This window comes from Eulemur rufifrons, chromosome 28 (genome assembly GCF_041146395.1).
Source record: "Eulemur rufifrons isolate Redbay chromosome 28, OSU_ERuf_1, whole genome shotgun sequence".
NCBI lineage: Eukaryota > Metazoa > Chordata > Mammalia > Primates > Lemuridae > Eulemur > Eulemur rufifrons.
Window position 1 is genome coordinate 58,484,791 of NC_091010.1, and position 16,538 is coordinate 58,501,328.

Here is a 16,538-nt window from a genome sequence, read left to right on the forward strand (position 1 = left end):
TTAATAAAAAACAAGGACATTCTCTTACAAAACTACAAGTATCAAATTTAGAAAATAACATGGGTAGAATATAATAATCTAATCTACAGACCTTATTTAATTTTTACAATTGTACTAATATATTTTATAAAAATATAGCCTTTTAAATTTGCTGGATTTGATCTTAATAAATTTTGCATCTATATGCACATGTGAGATTGGCCTGTGATTTTCCCTTCTTATACTGTCCTCAGATTTTTTTTTTCTTTTTTTTTTTAATTTAATTTTTTTTAATGTCAACATATTATGGGCGTACAGATCTTTAGGTTACATATATTGCCCTTGCCCCACCCAATCAGAACTTCAAGCATGTCCATCCCCCAGACGGTGCGCTCTGCACCCATTATGTGTGTATATACCCATCCCCTCCTGCCCCCTCCCATCTTCCCGACACCCAATGAATGTTATTACTATATATGTACTTAAGTGTTGATCAGTTAATATCAATTTGATGGTGAGTACATGTAGTGCTTATTTTTCCATTCTTGGGATACTTCACTTGGTAGAATGGGTTCCAGCTCTATCCAGGATAATACAAGAGGTGCTATATCACCATTGTTTTTTGTGGCTGAGTAGAACTCCATGGTATACATATACCACATTTTAGTAATCTACTTACTTATTGATGGGCATTTGGGTTGTTTCCACATCTTTGCAATTGTGAATTGTGCTACTATAAACATTTGAATGCAGATGTCTTTTTTATAGAATATTTTTTGTTCTTTTGGGTAGATGCCCCAGTAATGGGATTGCTGGACCAAAGGTAGTTCTACTTGTATCTCTTTGAGGTATCTTCATATTGCTTTCCACAGAGGTTGTACTAGTTTGCAGTCCCACCAGCAGTGTATGAGTGATCCTATCTCTTGGCATCCACACCAACATTTATTGTTTTGGGACTTTCTGATAAAGGCCATTGTCACTGGGAATAAGTGATATCTCATTGTGGTTTTGATTTGCATTTCCCTGATGATTAGATATGTTGAACATTTTTTCATATATTCGTTAGCCATTAGTCTATCTTCTTTTGAAAAGTTTCTGTTCATGTCCTTTGCACACTTATTGATAGGGTTGTTTGATTTTTTCTTGCTGATTTTCCTAAGTTCTATGTAGATTCTAGTTGTCAGCCCTTTATCAGATGTGTAACATGCGAATATTTTCTCTCATTCTGTAGGTTGTCTATCTGCTCTCATGGTAGTCTCCTCGGCTGTGCAGAAACTTTTTAATTTGATCAGGTCCCATTTATTTACTTTTGTTGTTGCTTTGATTGCCTTTGGGGTCTTCCTCATAAATTCTTTGCTTAGGCTAATGTCTATAAGAGTTTTTTTTTTGCTTGCCATGTTTGGGTATCTTTGTCTGATCAAGGATCATATCCAGAATAATGCACACATTTGGTTGTCATATGATTTTAGTCTTCTTTAATTTGGAACAATCTAAATCTTTCATTTGAAGAATATACTCAGTTTGGGTTTATTTGTCTGATGTTTCCTCATGATTAGATTCAAGTTTTGCATTTTTGGTAGGAATACTAAAATCTTATGTCTTTCTCCTATGACTGATGAAGTTAAATTTTTTTTGAAAAAACTTTTTTTATTGAGCTAAAAAGTCATATAACATATAATTCTCAATTTTAACCTTTTCAAAAAATTACAATCCACTGGATTTTAGTATATTCATAATGTTGTGTAACTATTGCCACTAATGCCAGAATATTTCCGTCACCCCCAAAAGAAAATTCATACCTCCTTAATCTCCCTCCATCTCCTGCCAACTGCTAATTTACTTTCTGCCTTTCTGTGGAATTTGTCTCATCTGAATATTTCATATACATGGAATTTTATGATAATGGTCTTTTGTGTGTGGCTGCTTTCACTTACAATATTTTCAAAGTTCATCCATGTTATGGCATATAATAGTACTTAATCATTTTTGTTATGGCTAAATAATATTCTATTATTTCAATATACCACATTTTCTTTATCCATTCGTCAGTTGATGGACATTTGGATTGTTTTCACTTTTCTTTTTTTTTTTTTTGAGACAGAGTCTCACTTTGTTGCCCAGGCTAGAGTGAGTGCCGTGGCATCAGCCTAGCTCACAGCAACCTCAAACTCCTGAGCTCAAGGGATCCTCCTGTCTCAGCCTCCCGAGTAGCTGGGACTACAGGCATGTGCCACCATGCCCGGCTAATTTTTTCTATATATATATTTTTAGCTGTCCATATAATTTCTTTCTATTTTTTTAGTAGAGATGGGGTCTCGCTCTTGCTCAGGCTGGTCTCGAACTCCTGAGCTCAAACAATCCACCCACCTCGGCCTCCCAGAGTGCTAGGATTACAGGCGTGAGCCACCGCGCCGGGCCTGTTTTCACTTTTGACTATTAAGAACGAGACTGCTATGAACATTAAAATAGAGGTTAACTTTTATATCTAGGTTGAAGTAGTGAATTACATGTTTCTCCACAGTAAAGATGCCATTTTTTCTGGTTCCATACAAAGCGTAGAATTATTTTTTCTACATCTGTGAAAAATTGCATTGGTATTTTAATGAAGATTGCATTGAATCTGTAAATCATTTTTTAAAATTAATAAATACTTTGTGGGGAAATATTTTTAGATTATGCAAATGTTACATTTCTCATAAAACTTTTACCCAATAGTTTTAGCATCCATTGATGATTCTCACTAGAAGCAATTATTTCTATGATGGTTACCAAATGTTGACATTCTAATTTCATTATTCCTTCTAAGTCTCCTCAACCTATATATGCACTTATATAGGTTGTATCACTGTAAATTCATGTATTTTTATTTTATGTAATGTTTTATAACCAAATGTTATTCTTCTTTATTTTGGTGCTCATACTATTGCAGATTTGGCAAGTGTGAGCTCCTTTCAGTCAGGCTCCTGTATTCTGACCCCTTCATTCTCTGTGCACTCCTTCACCTTCTGCCTGAAAATTCCATTCACATCTTGTACTTTCTCTGCCCCAGTGCTGCAATAAGTAATTTCCCCACAGAACCCAGGTTTCTTTTAGTGGAGAATGGTGTTTAAAAACCAAGATTAGACACTAGGAATGTTTATTGCTTTTTTGATGTGCTTGGTTCCAGGCCCTCTCCTCAGATAGAGCCAGAAAATATACAAATGCACACCTATCTATATCTATATGTATAGATCTGGGTATATATATCTCTATCTCTATGTATCTGTCTGTGCCTAAAAGCTGTCTGTCTGAACTGCATAATGATGCAGTACAGCATTACAGGGTTCATTTTAGCCCTCCTCTCCTCCATATTTATAAATCCCTTCTGACAGTGAGAAACCTGTATTCCATTTTATACTTCATATATTTTTAAAAATATGCATACCAGGTACTAGGGGAAGAGATTATTTCAGTAAAGGTGCCATATCTGGAAAAGCCCACTGCAATTTTAATCACCATCTTTTTTGTTTTGTTATTTTAGTATGAATAACAATAGACTACTTTTTAGAGCAGTTTTAGGTTTATGGAAAAATGAGAATAAAGTACAGAGAGTTTCCAAATACACTCTCACCTCCCCCACCCTGACTTCCTCTATTATAAATACCTTGCATGAATGTAGTACATTTGTTACAATTGATGAGTCAATATTGATACATTGTTATTATTAACTAAAGTCCGTAGTTTCATTAGGGTTCATTTTTGTATTGTAAATTATATGGGTTTTCACAAATGTGTAATGACATATATCTAACATTACCATATCATAAAGAATATTTTTTGCCCTAAAAATTACCTGTGGTCCACTTATTCATCTCTCCCCTCCTCCCCCAATCCCCTGGGCAATCATTGATATTTTTACTGTCTCCCTAGTTTTGCCTTTTCTAGAATGCCATAAAGTTGGAATCATACGGTCTGTAGCTTTTTCTTTTTGGCTTCTTTTACTTAGCAGTATGCATTTAATGTTCCTCCCTGTCTTTTCATAGCTTAATAGCCCATGGTTTTTATTGCTGAATTATTAATATATTCCACTGTATAGAAGCCACATTTTGTTTATCCATTCACCTACTTAAGAACATCTTGGTTGTTTCCAAACTTTGACAGTTATTAACAAAACTGCTATAAATGTCCATGTGCAGGTTTTTGTGTGGGTGTGTTTTCAACTCATTTGGGTAAATACCAGGGAGCACAATTCCTGGGTTGTTACGATAAAGTGATGTCTAGTTTTGTGTCCAAATTGTCTTCCAAAGTGTCTATACTAGTTTCCCTTCTCAGCAGCTGTGAATGAGAGTTCTTCTTTATCTGTATCCTTGCTATCTCTTGGTGGTGTCAGCATTTTGGATTTTAGCCATTGTGATTGATAGATGTGTAGTGGTATCTCATTATTATTTTAATTTGTATTTCTCCGAAGACATATAATGTGGAACATCTTTTAACATGCCTATTTGACATCTGTACGTCTTCTTTGGAAAGGTGTCTGTTCAGATCTTTTGCCCATTTGTTAATTGGGTTATTTTCTTGTTGAGTTTTAAGGGTTCTTTTTTATATTTTGGATACCAGTCTTTTTATAAGCTGTGTGTTGAAAATATTTTCTCCCAGTTTGTGTCTAGTTGTTTTATTTTGTGAACAGTGTCTTTCACAGAGCAGAAGTTTTTGATTTTAATAAAGTCCAACTTATCAATTTTTTTCTTTTATGGTTTGCGCTTTTGGTGCTGTGTCTAAAAAGTCATCAAACCCAAGTTTCACCTAGATTTTCTCCTATGTTGTATTCTAGTTTTGTAGCTTACATTTGTCTATGATCCATTCCAAGTTAATTTTTGTAAAAGGTATAAGGTCTGGGTCTAGATTCTTCTTCTTTTTTTGCATGTGATGCCTAGTTGTTCCAATAATGTTTGTTGAATAGAGTATCCTTTTATTGTTGAATTGTTTTTGCTCCTTTGTCCAAGTTGGCTATATTTGTGAGGGTCTGTTTCTGGGCTCTCTATTTTGTTTCATTGGTTTATTTGCCTATCCTTTTGCAAGTACTGGCAACTGTCTTAATTACTGTAGCTTTATAATAAATCTTGAAGTTGGGTAATGTCAGTCCTCTGATTTTATTCTTCAATATTGTGTTGACTATTCTAGGTCTTTCACCTTTCCCTAAACATTTTAGAATCAGTTTGCTGATATTCACAAAATATCTTGCTGAAATTTTGATTGTGATACATTGAATCTATACATCAAGCTGGGAAGAACTGACTTCTTGGTAGTATTAATTTTCCTATCCATGTATGTGTATTATCTCTCCATTTATTTATAGCTTTGATTTCTTTCATCAGAATTTTGTAGATTACCTCATGCAAATCTTATGAATATTTTGTTAGATTTATACCTAAGATTTCTTTTTTTGTGTGTTGCTAATGTAAATGGTATTATGTTCCTAATTTAGAATTCTATGTATTCATTGCTGGTATATAAGAAGTCAATTGACTTTTACATATTACTCTTACATCCTGCAACCCTGCTATACTAGCTTATTAATTCTAGGAGGTTTTTTTGTTATTCTTTGGGTTTTTCCACATATAAAATCATATTATTTGTAAAAAAGAAAATTTTATTTATTCTTTCCTAATCTGTATATCTTTTATTTCCTTTTCTTATCTTATTGTAGCAGCTAGAACTTCCAGTATGATGTTGAATAGAAGTGGTGAGAGGGTACATCCTTGTTTTATTCCTGTTCTTAGAAGGAAAGTGTCTTCTTTCTCACCATTAAGTATTATGTTTTTGTAGATGTTTATCAAGCTGAGGAAGTTCCCCTGTATTCCTAGTTTAAGAAAAGTTTTTATCATGAATTGCTGTTAGATTTTGTCAAATGCTTTTTCTACATCTGTTGTTGTGGTCGTGTGATTTTCTTCCTTAGCCTATTGACATGATGAATTATATCAATTGACCAGTGAATGTTGAACCAGCCTAGCATACTTGGAGTAAATATCACCTGATTCCTCATTATATTTAATTTGTCTTAGCTTATATACCTCTCTACTCATGGAATGGACAAGAGAAGAAATATGCATTTATACTTTGTTTCATACTTACATGGTTGCCTTTGCTAGCACTCTCAATTTGAATAACTGATTTGAGACTGAATACTTCCTTTAGTGTCTTGTAAGGAAGATATGCTAACCAACAAATTTATTACTTTTGTTGAACTGGAAATGTCTTTATTTTAACTTAATTTTAAAAAAATAATTTCATGTGTATATAATTCTTGGTTGACTTCTTTTTCATTCATCCCTTTGAATCTGTCATCCTACTGCTTTAGAGTCTTTATTGTTTCTGATGAAAAGTCAGCTGTTAATCTTACTACTGTTCCCTTGTGTGCAAATAGCCATTTTTCTTTTGCTGCTCTCAAGATTTTCTTTATTTTTGGCTTTCAAATTTTTTAGTATTATGTGTGTGAGTGTGGAGTTTTCTGTTGTTTTTTTTTTTTCCCTGCTTGGAGTTCATTGAGATTCTTGGATGCGTAGACTAACATTGTTCATGAAGTTTGGAAAGTTGTGAGCCATCATTGTTTTGAAAAATTTTTTCAAACTATTTCTCTCTTCTGTATTGGTATTCCCAATACATGTATGATGATGCACTTAATGGTGTTCCACATTTCTTCATTCATTTTTCTTTCTCTTCTTTAGATTGCATAATCTGTATTGATCTATCTTTAGGTTCACTGATTCTTTCTTCTGCCTGCTCAAATCTGCTGATGACCATCTGTAATAAAATTTCTAATTTCAATTATACTTTTCAAGTCCAGATTTTTCATTTGTCTTTTTAAAAATAATTTCTATCTCTGTTGATATTTTATAAGACATTGTCATATTTTCCTTTGCATCTTGAAACATTTCTTTAGATCTTTGAACCTGTTTATAATAGCTGCTTTGATGTCTTTTTTGCTACATCTGACATTTGGGCCCTCTCAAAGGTATTTTTTTATTGCCTGATTTTTTTCCTGTGTATGGGTCACACTTTCCTATTGCATCTCATAACTTTTCCTGAAAACTAGACATTTTAGATAACATTGTAGCAACACTGGATACTGATTCCTTTTCTCTTTCCAGGGCTTCTTGTTATTTTTATTTGTTTGTTTAGAGACTTGGCGGGACTGTTTTAGTGAAATCTGTTTCCTCCTCCATGGGCATCATATAATACTGCTCTTCAGAGATTGAAGCCTGGGATGAAGGCATTTAACCTGGGATGACAGTAGTTTTAGCAGGGCTCCTACTTTTTCTCTGAGCTCTTATAAACTATCTGTCCACTAATTGCTGACAGCTTCCACTAATTGCTGACTGATTGCTCTATTGCTTTCAACAATGCTCTGGGACATAAATTGCTTCAATGAATTAAATTTGGGCCCCTTTTTATAGGTAATCTTTGAAGGTTTGTCCTAACCCCAAGAGAGCTTTTACTAGCTTTCCTTTTCCTTAGTCTCTCTGGTAAACTCCTAGCTGGTTTGTGGTTTAGCTTATTGTTTTCTTGGAGCTAATAACTATCTCTTAATTGTTTATGAGCCAAATCTCCATTGTTTTTGAGAGTTTCCTTAGGCTTGAACTTTTCCATTCTCTGTTCCAAATAGTTTGTTTGTTTTGTTTTTGTTTTTTTTGTTTTTTTTTTTTTTTTTAGCTCTCTTTTTTATTAGCCTTCCTCCTCTCCTCCTGGGGAAAATTTCTGTGTCACTGCTTTGAAGTTATCAATGGGTGGGCTTAGTGGCATGTTCCTCTTGGAGTGACATCACTGCTTTATATGCAGGACATTACATGGATATGGTAGCCTCTGGTATTCTTAGCTTGCCTCTTCTGGCACAGAACACTCTGCCTTATGAGTGAGGAGGGGTAAAGATTATTGGGTCCAGTGTTCTTCTCCTGCTGGGCTTAGAATATAGCTACCACTCTGTGAGTGGGGGCTGGGTATATGAATGCTACCCATACCTCTCATACTCTTTCCAAGGACAGAGCTTCTGTAATCCAGAGCTGGGCAGAATGAGCAGTGCTGGCAGCCTACCACGCCTAGTGAGATATCATTTGCCTGGACTGGGATCTGAGAGATGCAGGAACCTTGTGTTCTTGGCTTTACCCACTTGAGGTAGAACTTGTGTCATGGCAAACTGGTTGTGTGTAGCAGGGGAGAAAACAGGGGAAAGAGGGGAGTATGTAATGGACCTGATACCATGGATTATGGCAGTTCTTACCAAAATTTAGTAGGTATTCTTGAGTAAGTAACTCTTTATTTGCTGTTGCTGTTAGTAAAACTTTCTGAGCTTTAATGATTTTTTCTTAATAATTTCTACCTACTATAGTTCTTTCCCTGGTAGGAGGGTCTGTGGAACTCCTCATATTACCATTCTAGAAGTCAGCCTCATATTCTTTAGGCATTAATTGGTATTATAATCCATGGTTTTGGAGATACTACATATACCATACTAACTATACTATACATATTATGTTTATATTCTTTGAATATATTCCCTGCATATATATACGTATATATTAAGGGATTTATTTAGAGTAGTTATAAAGTATTGATTCATATTTTCATGTACCTTTACTGTATATCCATTCTTTCAGATTAATTATAATTGTGAGCACATATTTATAGTACTTCTTCTCAGAGTTATACTTTAATTAAAAGAACATCTGTATTAATTTTAATGTTTCTCAAAAATGTAATTTTTGATTATACACAAAATATGGGTGTATATCAAAAACAACAGAGCAAAAGCATCTACACACAAATGAGTACAATCTGTATGATTTCACTTATGTCAAGTACAAAAACAGCAAAATGGATCTCTGGTGTTAGAATCAGAATAGTGGTAATTTTTTTTTTTTTTTAACCTGGGTGCTGCTTAGTTTTGTTCATCTTGTGAAAATTCATTGAGTTTTAGATTTCTGATATGTACATTTTTTATGCATGTTATACCTAAATACAAAGTTTATTATGGGGTCCATATGAGCTATAAAGTTTTAACCAAATACAGTTCAGAGTAAATTTGCTATATTTAACTTTTTACTTATTTTAGTATTCAAAAGTGATGATGTTTTGGTCCTCTAGTTTTAATACAGCTTGTTTCCTATCTTTATGAATACAAAATTTATAATATAAATTATGATTACTAACATTTTTTTTGATATTCTGTTTTCTCAAAGCATTATAAGATGCTGTCTCAAATGTTTTTTAAAAATATTGAAGTTTGGAGGTAATTTATAAGTTGTTAAAAAAATAAACATTTTTTTCCCACAATTCTGGGGAAAGTTCTATATGCAAACTAGACCCTTTATATAACATATATAAAATCAGAGAGGTCTTTTTATCCTTTGTAATACATTTTTAAATTTTATTCTGTAGGACTATTTTGAAAGAAAGTGGGTTTGCCAGATACCTTCATTCAGCTGTTCTTATCAATGGAGCTATGCTTATTTTTGGAGGAAATACCCATAATGACACTTCCTTGAGTAACGGTGCAAAATGTTTTTCTGCCGATTTCCTGGCATATGACATAGGTATGTATCTGTTAGGATTGTACAAAGTAGGAAATATCAGAAATTTTCTATATAGAGATTCTCCAATACCTTACTTGACAGCATGTGTATATGTCATTTTCTAGATAAATTCAGTGATAGATTATAAATGGTCTTCTCTCTGATTTCAGCATAGTGGTAGTATAGAACCAGGAGAACAGAAGTACTGAAGTAAGTTAGTGGTGGTGAGAGGAATAGAGAAAGCTAGGTTAGAATATCCTTTTTGAAGCCTTTTGTAAATTGTATACCCATGTGAGCACTATATCAGTATATTGTGTTTGTTGCCTTATTAGTTTTGATGATGGATAGATATGGAATACTGCCAAATTATGTAAATTATAAAGAGTAGGAATGCAAACATTTTATATTTATTAGGGATAAGCAAAAGTACATTTATATTAAAAATTCCAGATAAACTTAGTATAGGAGTTAGACAGAACTAGAGAAAGGAACATAAAGAAAGTAGAGCTAAAGAAATAAGATTTTGAGACAAAATGGAAACTCAGAATGTACCTAGGAATGGAAACAAATAAATAAGCATCTTTTTCCAGAGAACCAAAAATAGAATACCTTTATACAATTCACTTACTTTTAATTAAGCTATATAGTCCTGTCAGTTTCTGAATATTTAAGTGAATGTATTTATTGAAATATGAAATTTAGCTGTCCAGTAGACCATTGTAGTGAAAATATTGTTTCTCTATGTGTCGTATTTTAGATAAAAGCTAGATGATATTTAAAATACACTTAGCATTACTTAAACCACTTTTTATTGATGATATAAATAAAAATTAATATACCACATTTTGAAAACATTAGGATATATTTTGATAAATAAAAATAAAAGAGATAAAAAAATAACACATTCAATAGATGTCAGAAGTATACTTTTGCTCTTAAACCTCATAAAGGCACATAGTCTGCTTTGGTAAATTATTTCAAGTGGAAGCATATAAAGAAAATTATGACTATTAATAAGCACTTTGATCTTTATACTATGATAAGTTTGTTTGGAAGGAAATTCCTAGTAATTAAGTTAAGCATGCTTTTTAACTCTAAGCTATGAGTGTCATTCTGTGATTAAGCATTAGATTAATTTTATTTAAATTAAATCTTTATCTGTTTGAAAAAATAATTTAAAGTTATGACTTATGATGAACAGGGGATTTTCTCAGCTTTTAGAAGGCTCATAAATCATTGTCTGAGATCAGGAAAGTGGGTTGAATTGAAATACTGAATCTAGGTTGGCAGGGATCTTATCTGTCAGGCTCAGCCTGTAAATACATCGTTTTGCCTATGGTGATGAGACAGTGGGCTTATTTTTCTTGAAGTAGATGGACGTTTTGTTTGTTTGTTTTTCTTCTGGGGAAAAATTCTAGGAAAAATGTAGAATTTTGTTGTTCTTATTAAAAATCCATGAAGTGGGATTTTGAACTTTTGCGAAAGATTCTTCAAGGAGCTTCCTTCCACACGATGTCCGTACTTTGAAGAAGAATTGAAGATTGAGCTATTTTGTAGCTGACATATTGGGAATTTATTTTTGTTTCTTCCATATTGTCAAAGCTTATGATATTTCAAGTTTTAAGTGTCAAAAATGTTTACCGAGGTGAAAAACCGTTAGAGATTTTTTGTTTCATGAGGAAAGAGAGAGAGAGAGGGAGAGAGGAAAAGGAAGAGAGAGAGAAAGAAAGATTATCCAGGATAATATAAGAAGTGCTAGTTCACCATTGTTTTTTATGGCAGAGTAGTATTCCATGGTATAAATATACCACATTTTATTAATCCACTCATATATTGATGGGCACTTCGGTTGTTTCCAAGTCTTTGCAATTGTGAATTGTGCTGCCATAAACATTTGAGTGCAGAATGTCTTTAATATAGAATGTCTTTTTTTCCTTTGGGCAGATGCCTAGTAGTGTTATTGCTGGATCAAATGATATTTCTATTTTTAGCTCTTCAAGATATCTCCAAATTGCTTTCCACAGGGGTTGTACTCACTTGCAGTCCCACCAGCAGTGTAAGAGTGTTCTAATCTCTCCACATCCACACCAGCATTTGTTGTTTTGGGACTTTTTGATAAAGGCCATTCTCACTGGAGTTAGGTGATATCTCACTGTAGTTTTGATTTGCCTTTCCCTAATGATTAGATATGTTGACCACTTTTTTATATGTTTGCTGGCCATTCTTCTGTCTTCTTTTGAAAAGTTTCTGTTCATGTCCTTTGCCCATTTATTGATGGGATTGTTTGATTTTTTTCCCTTGTTAATTTTTTTAAGTTTTATATAGATTCTATATAGATTCTTCAGCCCTTTATTGGATGTGTAGCATGCAAATATTTTCTCCCATTCTGTAGGTTGTCTATTTGCTCTCATAGTTTCTTTGGCTGTGCAGACGCTTTTTAATATGATCAGGTCCCATTTATTTATTTTTGTTGATGCTTTGATTGCTTTGACGGTCTTCTTCATAAATTCTTCGCCTAGGGTGAAGGCTATAAGCATTTTCCCAATATTTTCTTCTAGAATTCTTAAGGTTTCACACCTTAGGTTTAAGTCTGTTGTCCATTGTGAGTTGACTTTTGAGAGAGGTGAGAGGTAGGGATCCAGTTTCAATCTTCTGCATGTGTTTATCCAATTTTCCCAGAATCATTTATTGAGTAGAGATTCTTTTCTCCCATGTATATCTTTGTCTGCCTTGTCAAATATTAGATAACAATATGAGGATGGTTTTATATCTGGGTTCTCAGTACTGTTCCAAAGGTGTATATCTCTGTTCTTATGCCGGTAGCATGCTGTTTTGCTTACTATGGCCCTGTAATAAAGTTTGAAGTCTGGTAGACTGATGCCTTCCATTTTGTTCTTTTTGCTTAAGATTTCTTTGGCTATATGAGGTATTCTCTGGTTCCATACAAAGTGTAGAATTATTTTTTCCAGATCTGTAAAGAATGATGATGGTATTTTGATAGGGATTGCATTAATTATGTAGATCACTTTAGGTACTATGGACATTTTAACAGTATCGATTCTGACAATCCATGAGCATGGTAGCGTTTTCCATCTCTTTACGTCTTCTATAATTTCTTTTTTCAGTGTTTTGTAGTTCTCCCTATATAGGTCTCTCACTTCCTTAGTTAAATATATTCCTAAATATTTAATTTTCTTTGATGATATTGTGAAAGATATTGTGTCTTTGATTTGATTTTTGGCTTTACTCTCATTGGCATATATGAATGCCACTGATTTGTGTGCATTGATTTTGTATCCTGATAAATTATTGAATTCATTTATCAATTCCAGGAGTATCTTGGTTGAATCCTTGGAATTTTCTATGTATAATATCATATCATCAGCAAAGAGTGAGAGTTTGACCTCTTCTGCCCCCATTTGGACAGAATTAATTCCCTGCTCTTGTCTGATTGCTCTGGCAAGGACTTCTAGCACTATGTTGAATAGAAGTGGAGATAGTGGACAACCTTGTCTGGTTCTGGTTCTAAGTGGGAATGCTTTCAATCTTTCTGCATTCAGTATGATATTAGTTGTGGGTTTATCATATATGGCTTTAATAATTTTAAGGTATGTCCCATCTATGCCTATTTTGTTAAGAGTTTTTTTTTATAAAAATGTGTTGAATTTTGTCAAATGCTTTTTCTACGTCTATTGAGAGAATCATATAGTCTTTGTTCTTGCTTTTATTTATGTGGTATTCTTATATAAGATAATATAAACTTTAAAATAGCAAATGTAAAGAAAGACAAAGATGGTCACTATATAATGGTGAAAGGAAAAATCCAACAAGAATACTTAACAATTTTTAATATTTATGTATCCAACACAGGAGTGCCCAGATACATAAAGCAAATGCTATTTGATCTAAATAACATGAAAAACAGTAATGCCATAGTAGCTGGGGATTTCAACACCCCACTGACTAAACTGGACAGATCCTCCAAGCAGAAAATAAGCAAAGAAACAATGGACTTAAACAGAGCTCTAGAATAAATGAGGCTAATAGACATCTATAGAACATTACACCTAAATAAAGCCCAGTATACATTCTTCTCATCAGCTCATGGACCTTTCTTTAAAATTGATCACATACTAAGCCACAAATCAGATCTCAACAGATTTAAAAAAATAGAAATTATACCATGTATTTTCTCAGACCACAGTGGTATAAAATTAGAAATCAATTCCAACAGAAATAGTTGCCACTTCACAAAGTCATGGAAATTAAACGATCTATCGCTTAATGACTATTGTGTCAAGGAAGAGATCCAGATGGAAATCAAAAGATTTTTCGAACTAAATTATAACAGGGACACAAGTTATCAAAATCTGTGGGAAACAGCAAAAGCATTCCTGAGAGGAAAACTAATAGCATTAAATGCCCACATCCAAAAGACAGAAAACTCACAAATCAACAAACTAATAAACCGTCTGAAAAAGGAAAAGGAAGAGAAAATCAATCCTAATCCTAGCAGAAGAAAAGACACAATTAAGATCAGAGCAGAACTAAATGAAATCAAGAACAAAAGAACTATAAGAAGATTAATAAAACCAAAGTTGGTTTTTCAAAAAGGTAAACAAAATTTACAGCCCTCTTGCTAGATTAACAAGGACTAGAAAGGAAAGGACTCTAATAAACTCAATTAGAGATGAAAAAGGAGAGTTCACTACAGACATCACAGAAATATAAAACATTATTTTTGAATACTATAAAAACTTATATGCCACAAACCTACAAAATGTGGAGGAAATGGCAAATTCTTAGAAACACACAACCTTCCTCAGCTCAATCAGGATGAAATAGAATTCCTGAACAGACCAATATCAAGAACAGAAATTGAAGCAGCAATTAAAAATCTTCCAACAAAAAAAAAAAGTCCCAGACCAGATGGGTTCACACCTGAATTGTACCAAATTTATGAAGAAGAACTCATACGTATGTTGTGGAAATTATTCCACAACATTGAGAAGGATGGTATCCTCTCCAACTCATTCTACGAAGCCAGTATCACCTTGATACCAAAGCCAGGAAAGGAAACAACAAAAAAACAAAAACTACAGACTAATATTCTTCATGAATATAGATGCAAAAATCCTCAACAAAATCTTAGGAAACCAAATCCAGCACATCAAAAAAATAATTCATCTGAATAATTCATTCAAACTCAATCTAGCACATCAAAAAGATTATTGATCATGACCAAGTGGGCTTTATCCCAGATATGCAAAGTTGGTTCAAATACACAAATCTATAAATGCATTTGACCACATACATTTCATCAGATTTTTAAGGTATATTTGCATTTTATTGTCCCCACCCCCTTCCCCTGAATTGATTAAAGATAGTGACCTCTAAATAGAAAATCAAGCAGAAAGAAAAGAGTAATGGGCATTGAATCTCTCTATTTCTTAACAAGTCTACAGGCATTTTGAGAGATTGTTTTGAATACAAAAATTACTAAACAAATATTCTTGAAAGAAAATATACTTGGAGAAAAAAGTTTTTAAAGGCTTTAACAAAACCCCTGGGGGAAGAAGGCAGGGGAAGCAGTCATGATTATATAATAAAAAATTTTAAAGAAAATATTAGCAAATAGGATCCAATAATATTTGAAAAGTTTAATAAACCATGACCAAGTGGGATTTATTTTAGGAATCCAACTACGATTCATTATCAGGGAATGTATAAATATAATTTATTACACCAAGACTATTTACTAAAGCCAACAGGAAATATCATTGTTTGTTAAAAAACTATAAAAATCATTTCAGTTAAGACTGGGTATCAAATAGTGGTATCTGTTTTTCTTGGCAGAGCATAAGAAACTAAATAAACATTTATTGAATGAATGCCAGGGGACAAAATCTTGAGTATGAATGAAATAACCTAGGGGAAACTGAACACATTTTAGAATATTAAAAGAAATTTTGAGCTAGTGGGGGAAAAACAAAACCCCAGGGAAGCACCATCACTTAAGGGGCTGGGGGAAAGGATTTTTGGCAACATCAAGAAATTTAGTGTTCTATTGCAAAAGTATTGAAATACTTAATATAAGTTTTTCTTTACATCCGCCTTCTTTTGAGCTGTGTATATAGAACCTGTGTGTTCATGCTGTTATATTTCAAGAATACAATTAAGACTGACTTATGAACTGGTATTTTAAGTGGAACATGAAAAGAATTTTTAAAGTGTTTTTAAAGTATTATAGATGTATGTTTTTATTTGTGTATAATTGATAAAATAAATCTGTCTCTGAATTTCACCTTAGTTCTTAATATAATTATGTGGCCTCTCATGGGTGCATAGTTCTGATGGCACAGTATTGTTTGACAAAATTTGGATTTGAAGGAATAGTAACTCTAATTTTTTGATCTTATATGTATTGAGAGTATGGTTTATAAATTAATATTTATACCTAGTAGCACAGGGTTTTAAAAAAATTTGTATTCTAGAGAGTATATTTCACTTTGGTCTTCATTCCTGTATGGCTTTTCTGGTAGTATGGAATTGTATTTATGTAATTTATTGATGTCAATAACTGTGGAATTTGCTTTAATTTGTGTAGCCTTGAACTATTTATGAAGTGATATTGACCTAAGTGCTCCAGAAATATATTTTCTTCTTGGCAAGAAATATAATTATAAATTGAAGTCAGAATGATTAATAATGTAAGAGACTTTATAATGTAAGAATGGGAATGGACTATATGTAAACAAATTATATTATTTTAATATAGATCTTTAAAGCACTTGATTTGTGCCTGCATATCAATCTGGCATATCTGTATTTTCTTCCTCCTGTTATCTAGGCATAGAGAATTCCCTGTTTGGCCATAACTGTAAGATATGGGTGGGTGTTTGTACAACAGTGGTGGATGACATGGCGATCTGAGCTGCTTGCTTATGCAGATTGCTTGTGCTCTATTGTCTTGCTCATGCTTGATCTTGAGTACCACTTTCATCATATATTATT

At 33.0% G+C, this 16,538-nt stretch overlaps 1 protein-coding gene across 1 annotated transcript in view; it reads left to right on the plus strand.

Moving 5' to 3' along the window:
- The window catches only part of ATRNL1 (attractin like 1), a 563,691-nt gene that overhangs the window by 103,184 nt on the left and 443,969 nt on the right, over positions 1–16,538 (plus strand). Inside the window, exon 10 of the mRNA XM_069459886.1 lies at positions 9,391–9,545. Within this exon, the coding sequence (XP_069315987.1) occupies positions 9,391–9,545 (155 nt within the window). The remainder of the gene's footprint in view (positions 1–9,390; positions 9,546–16,538) is intronic.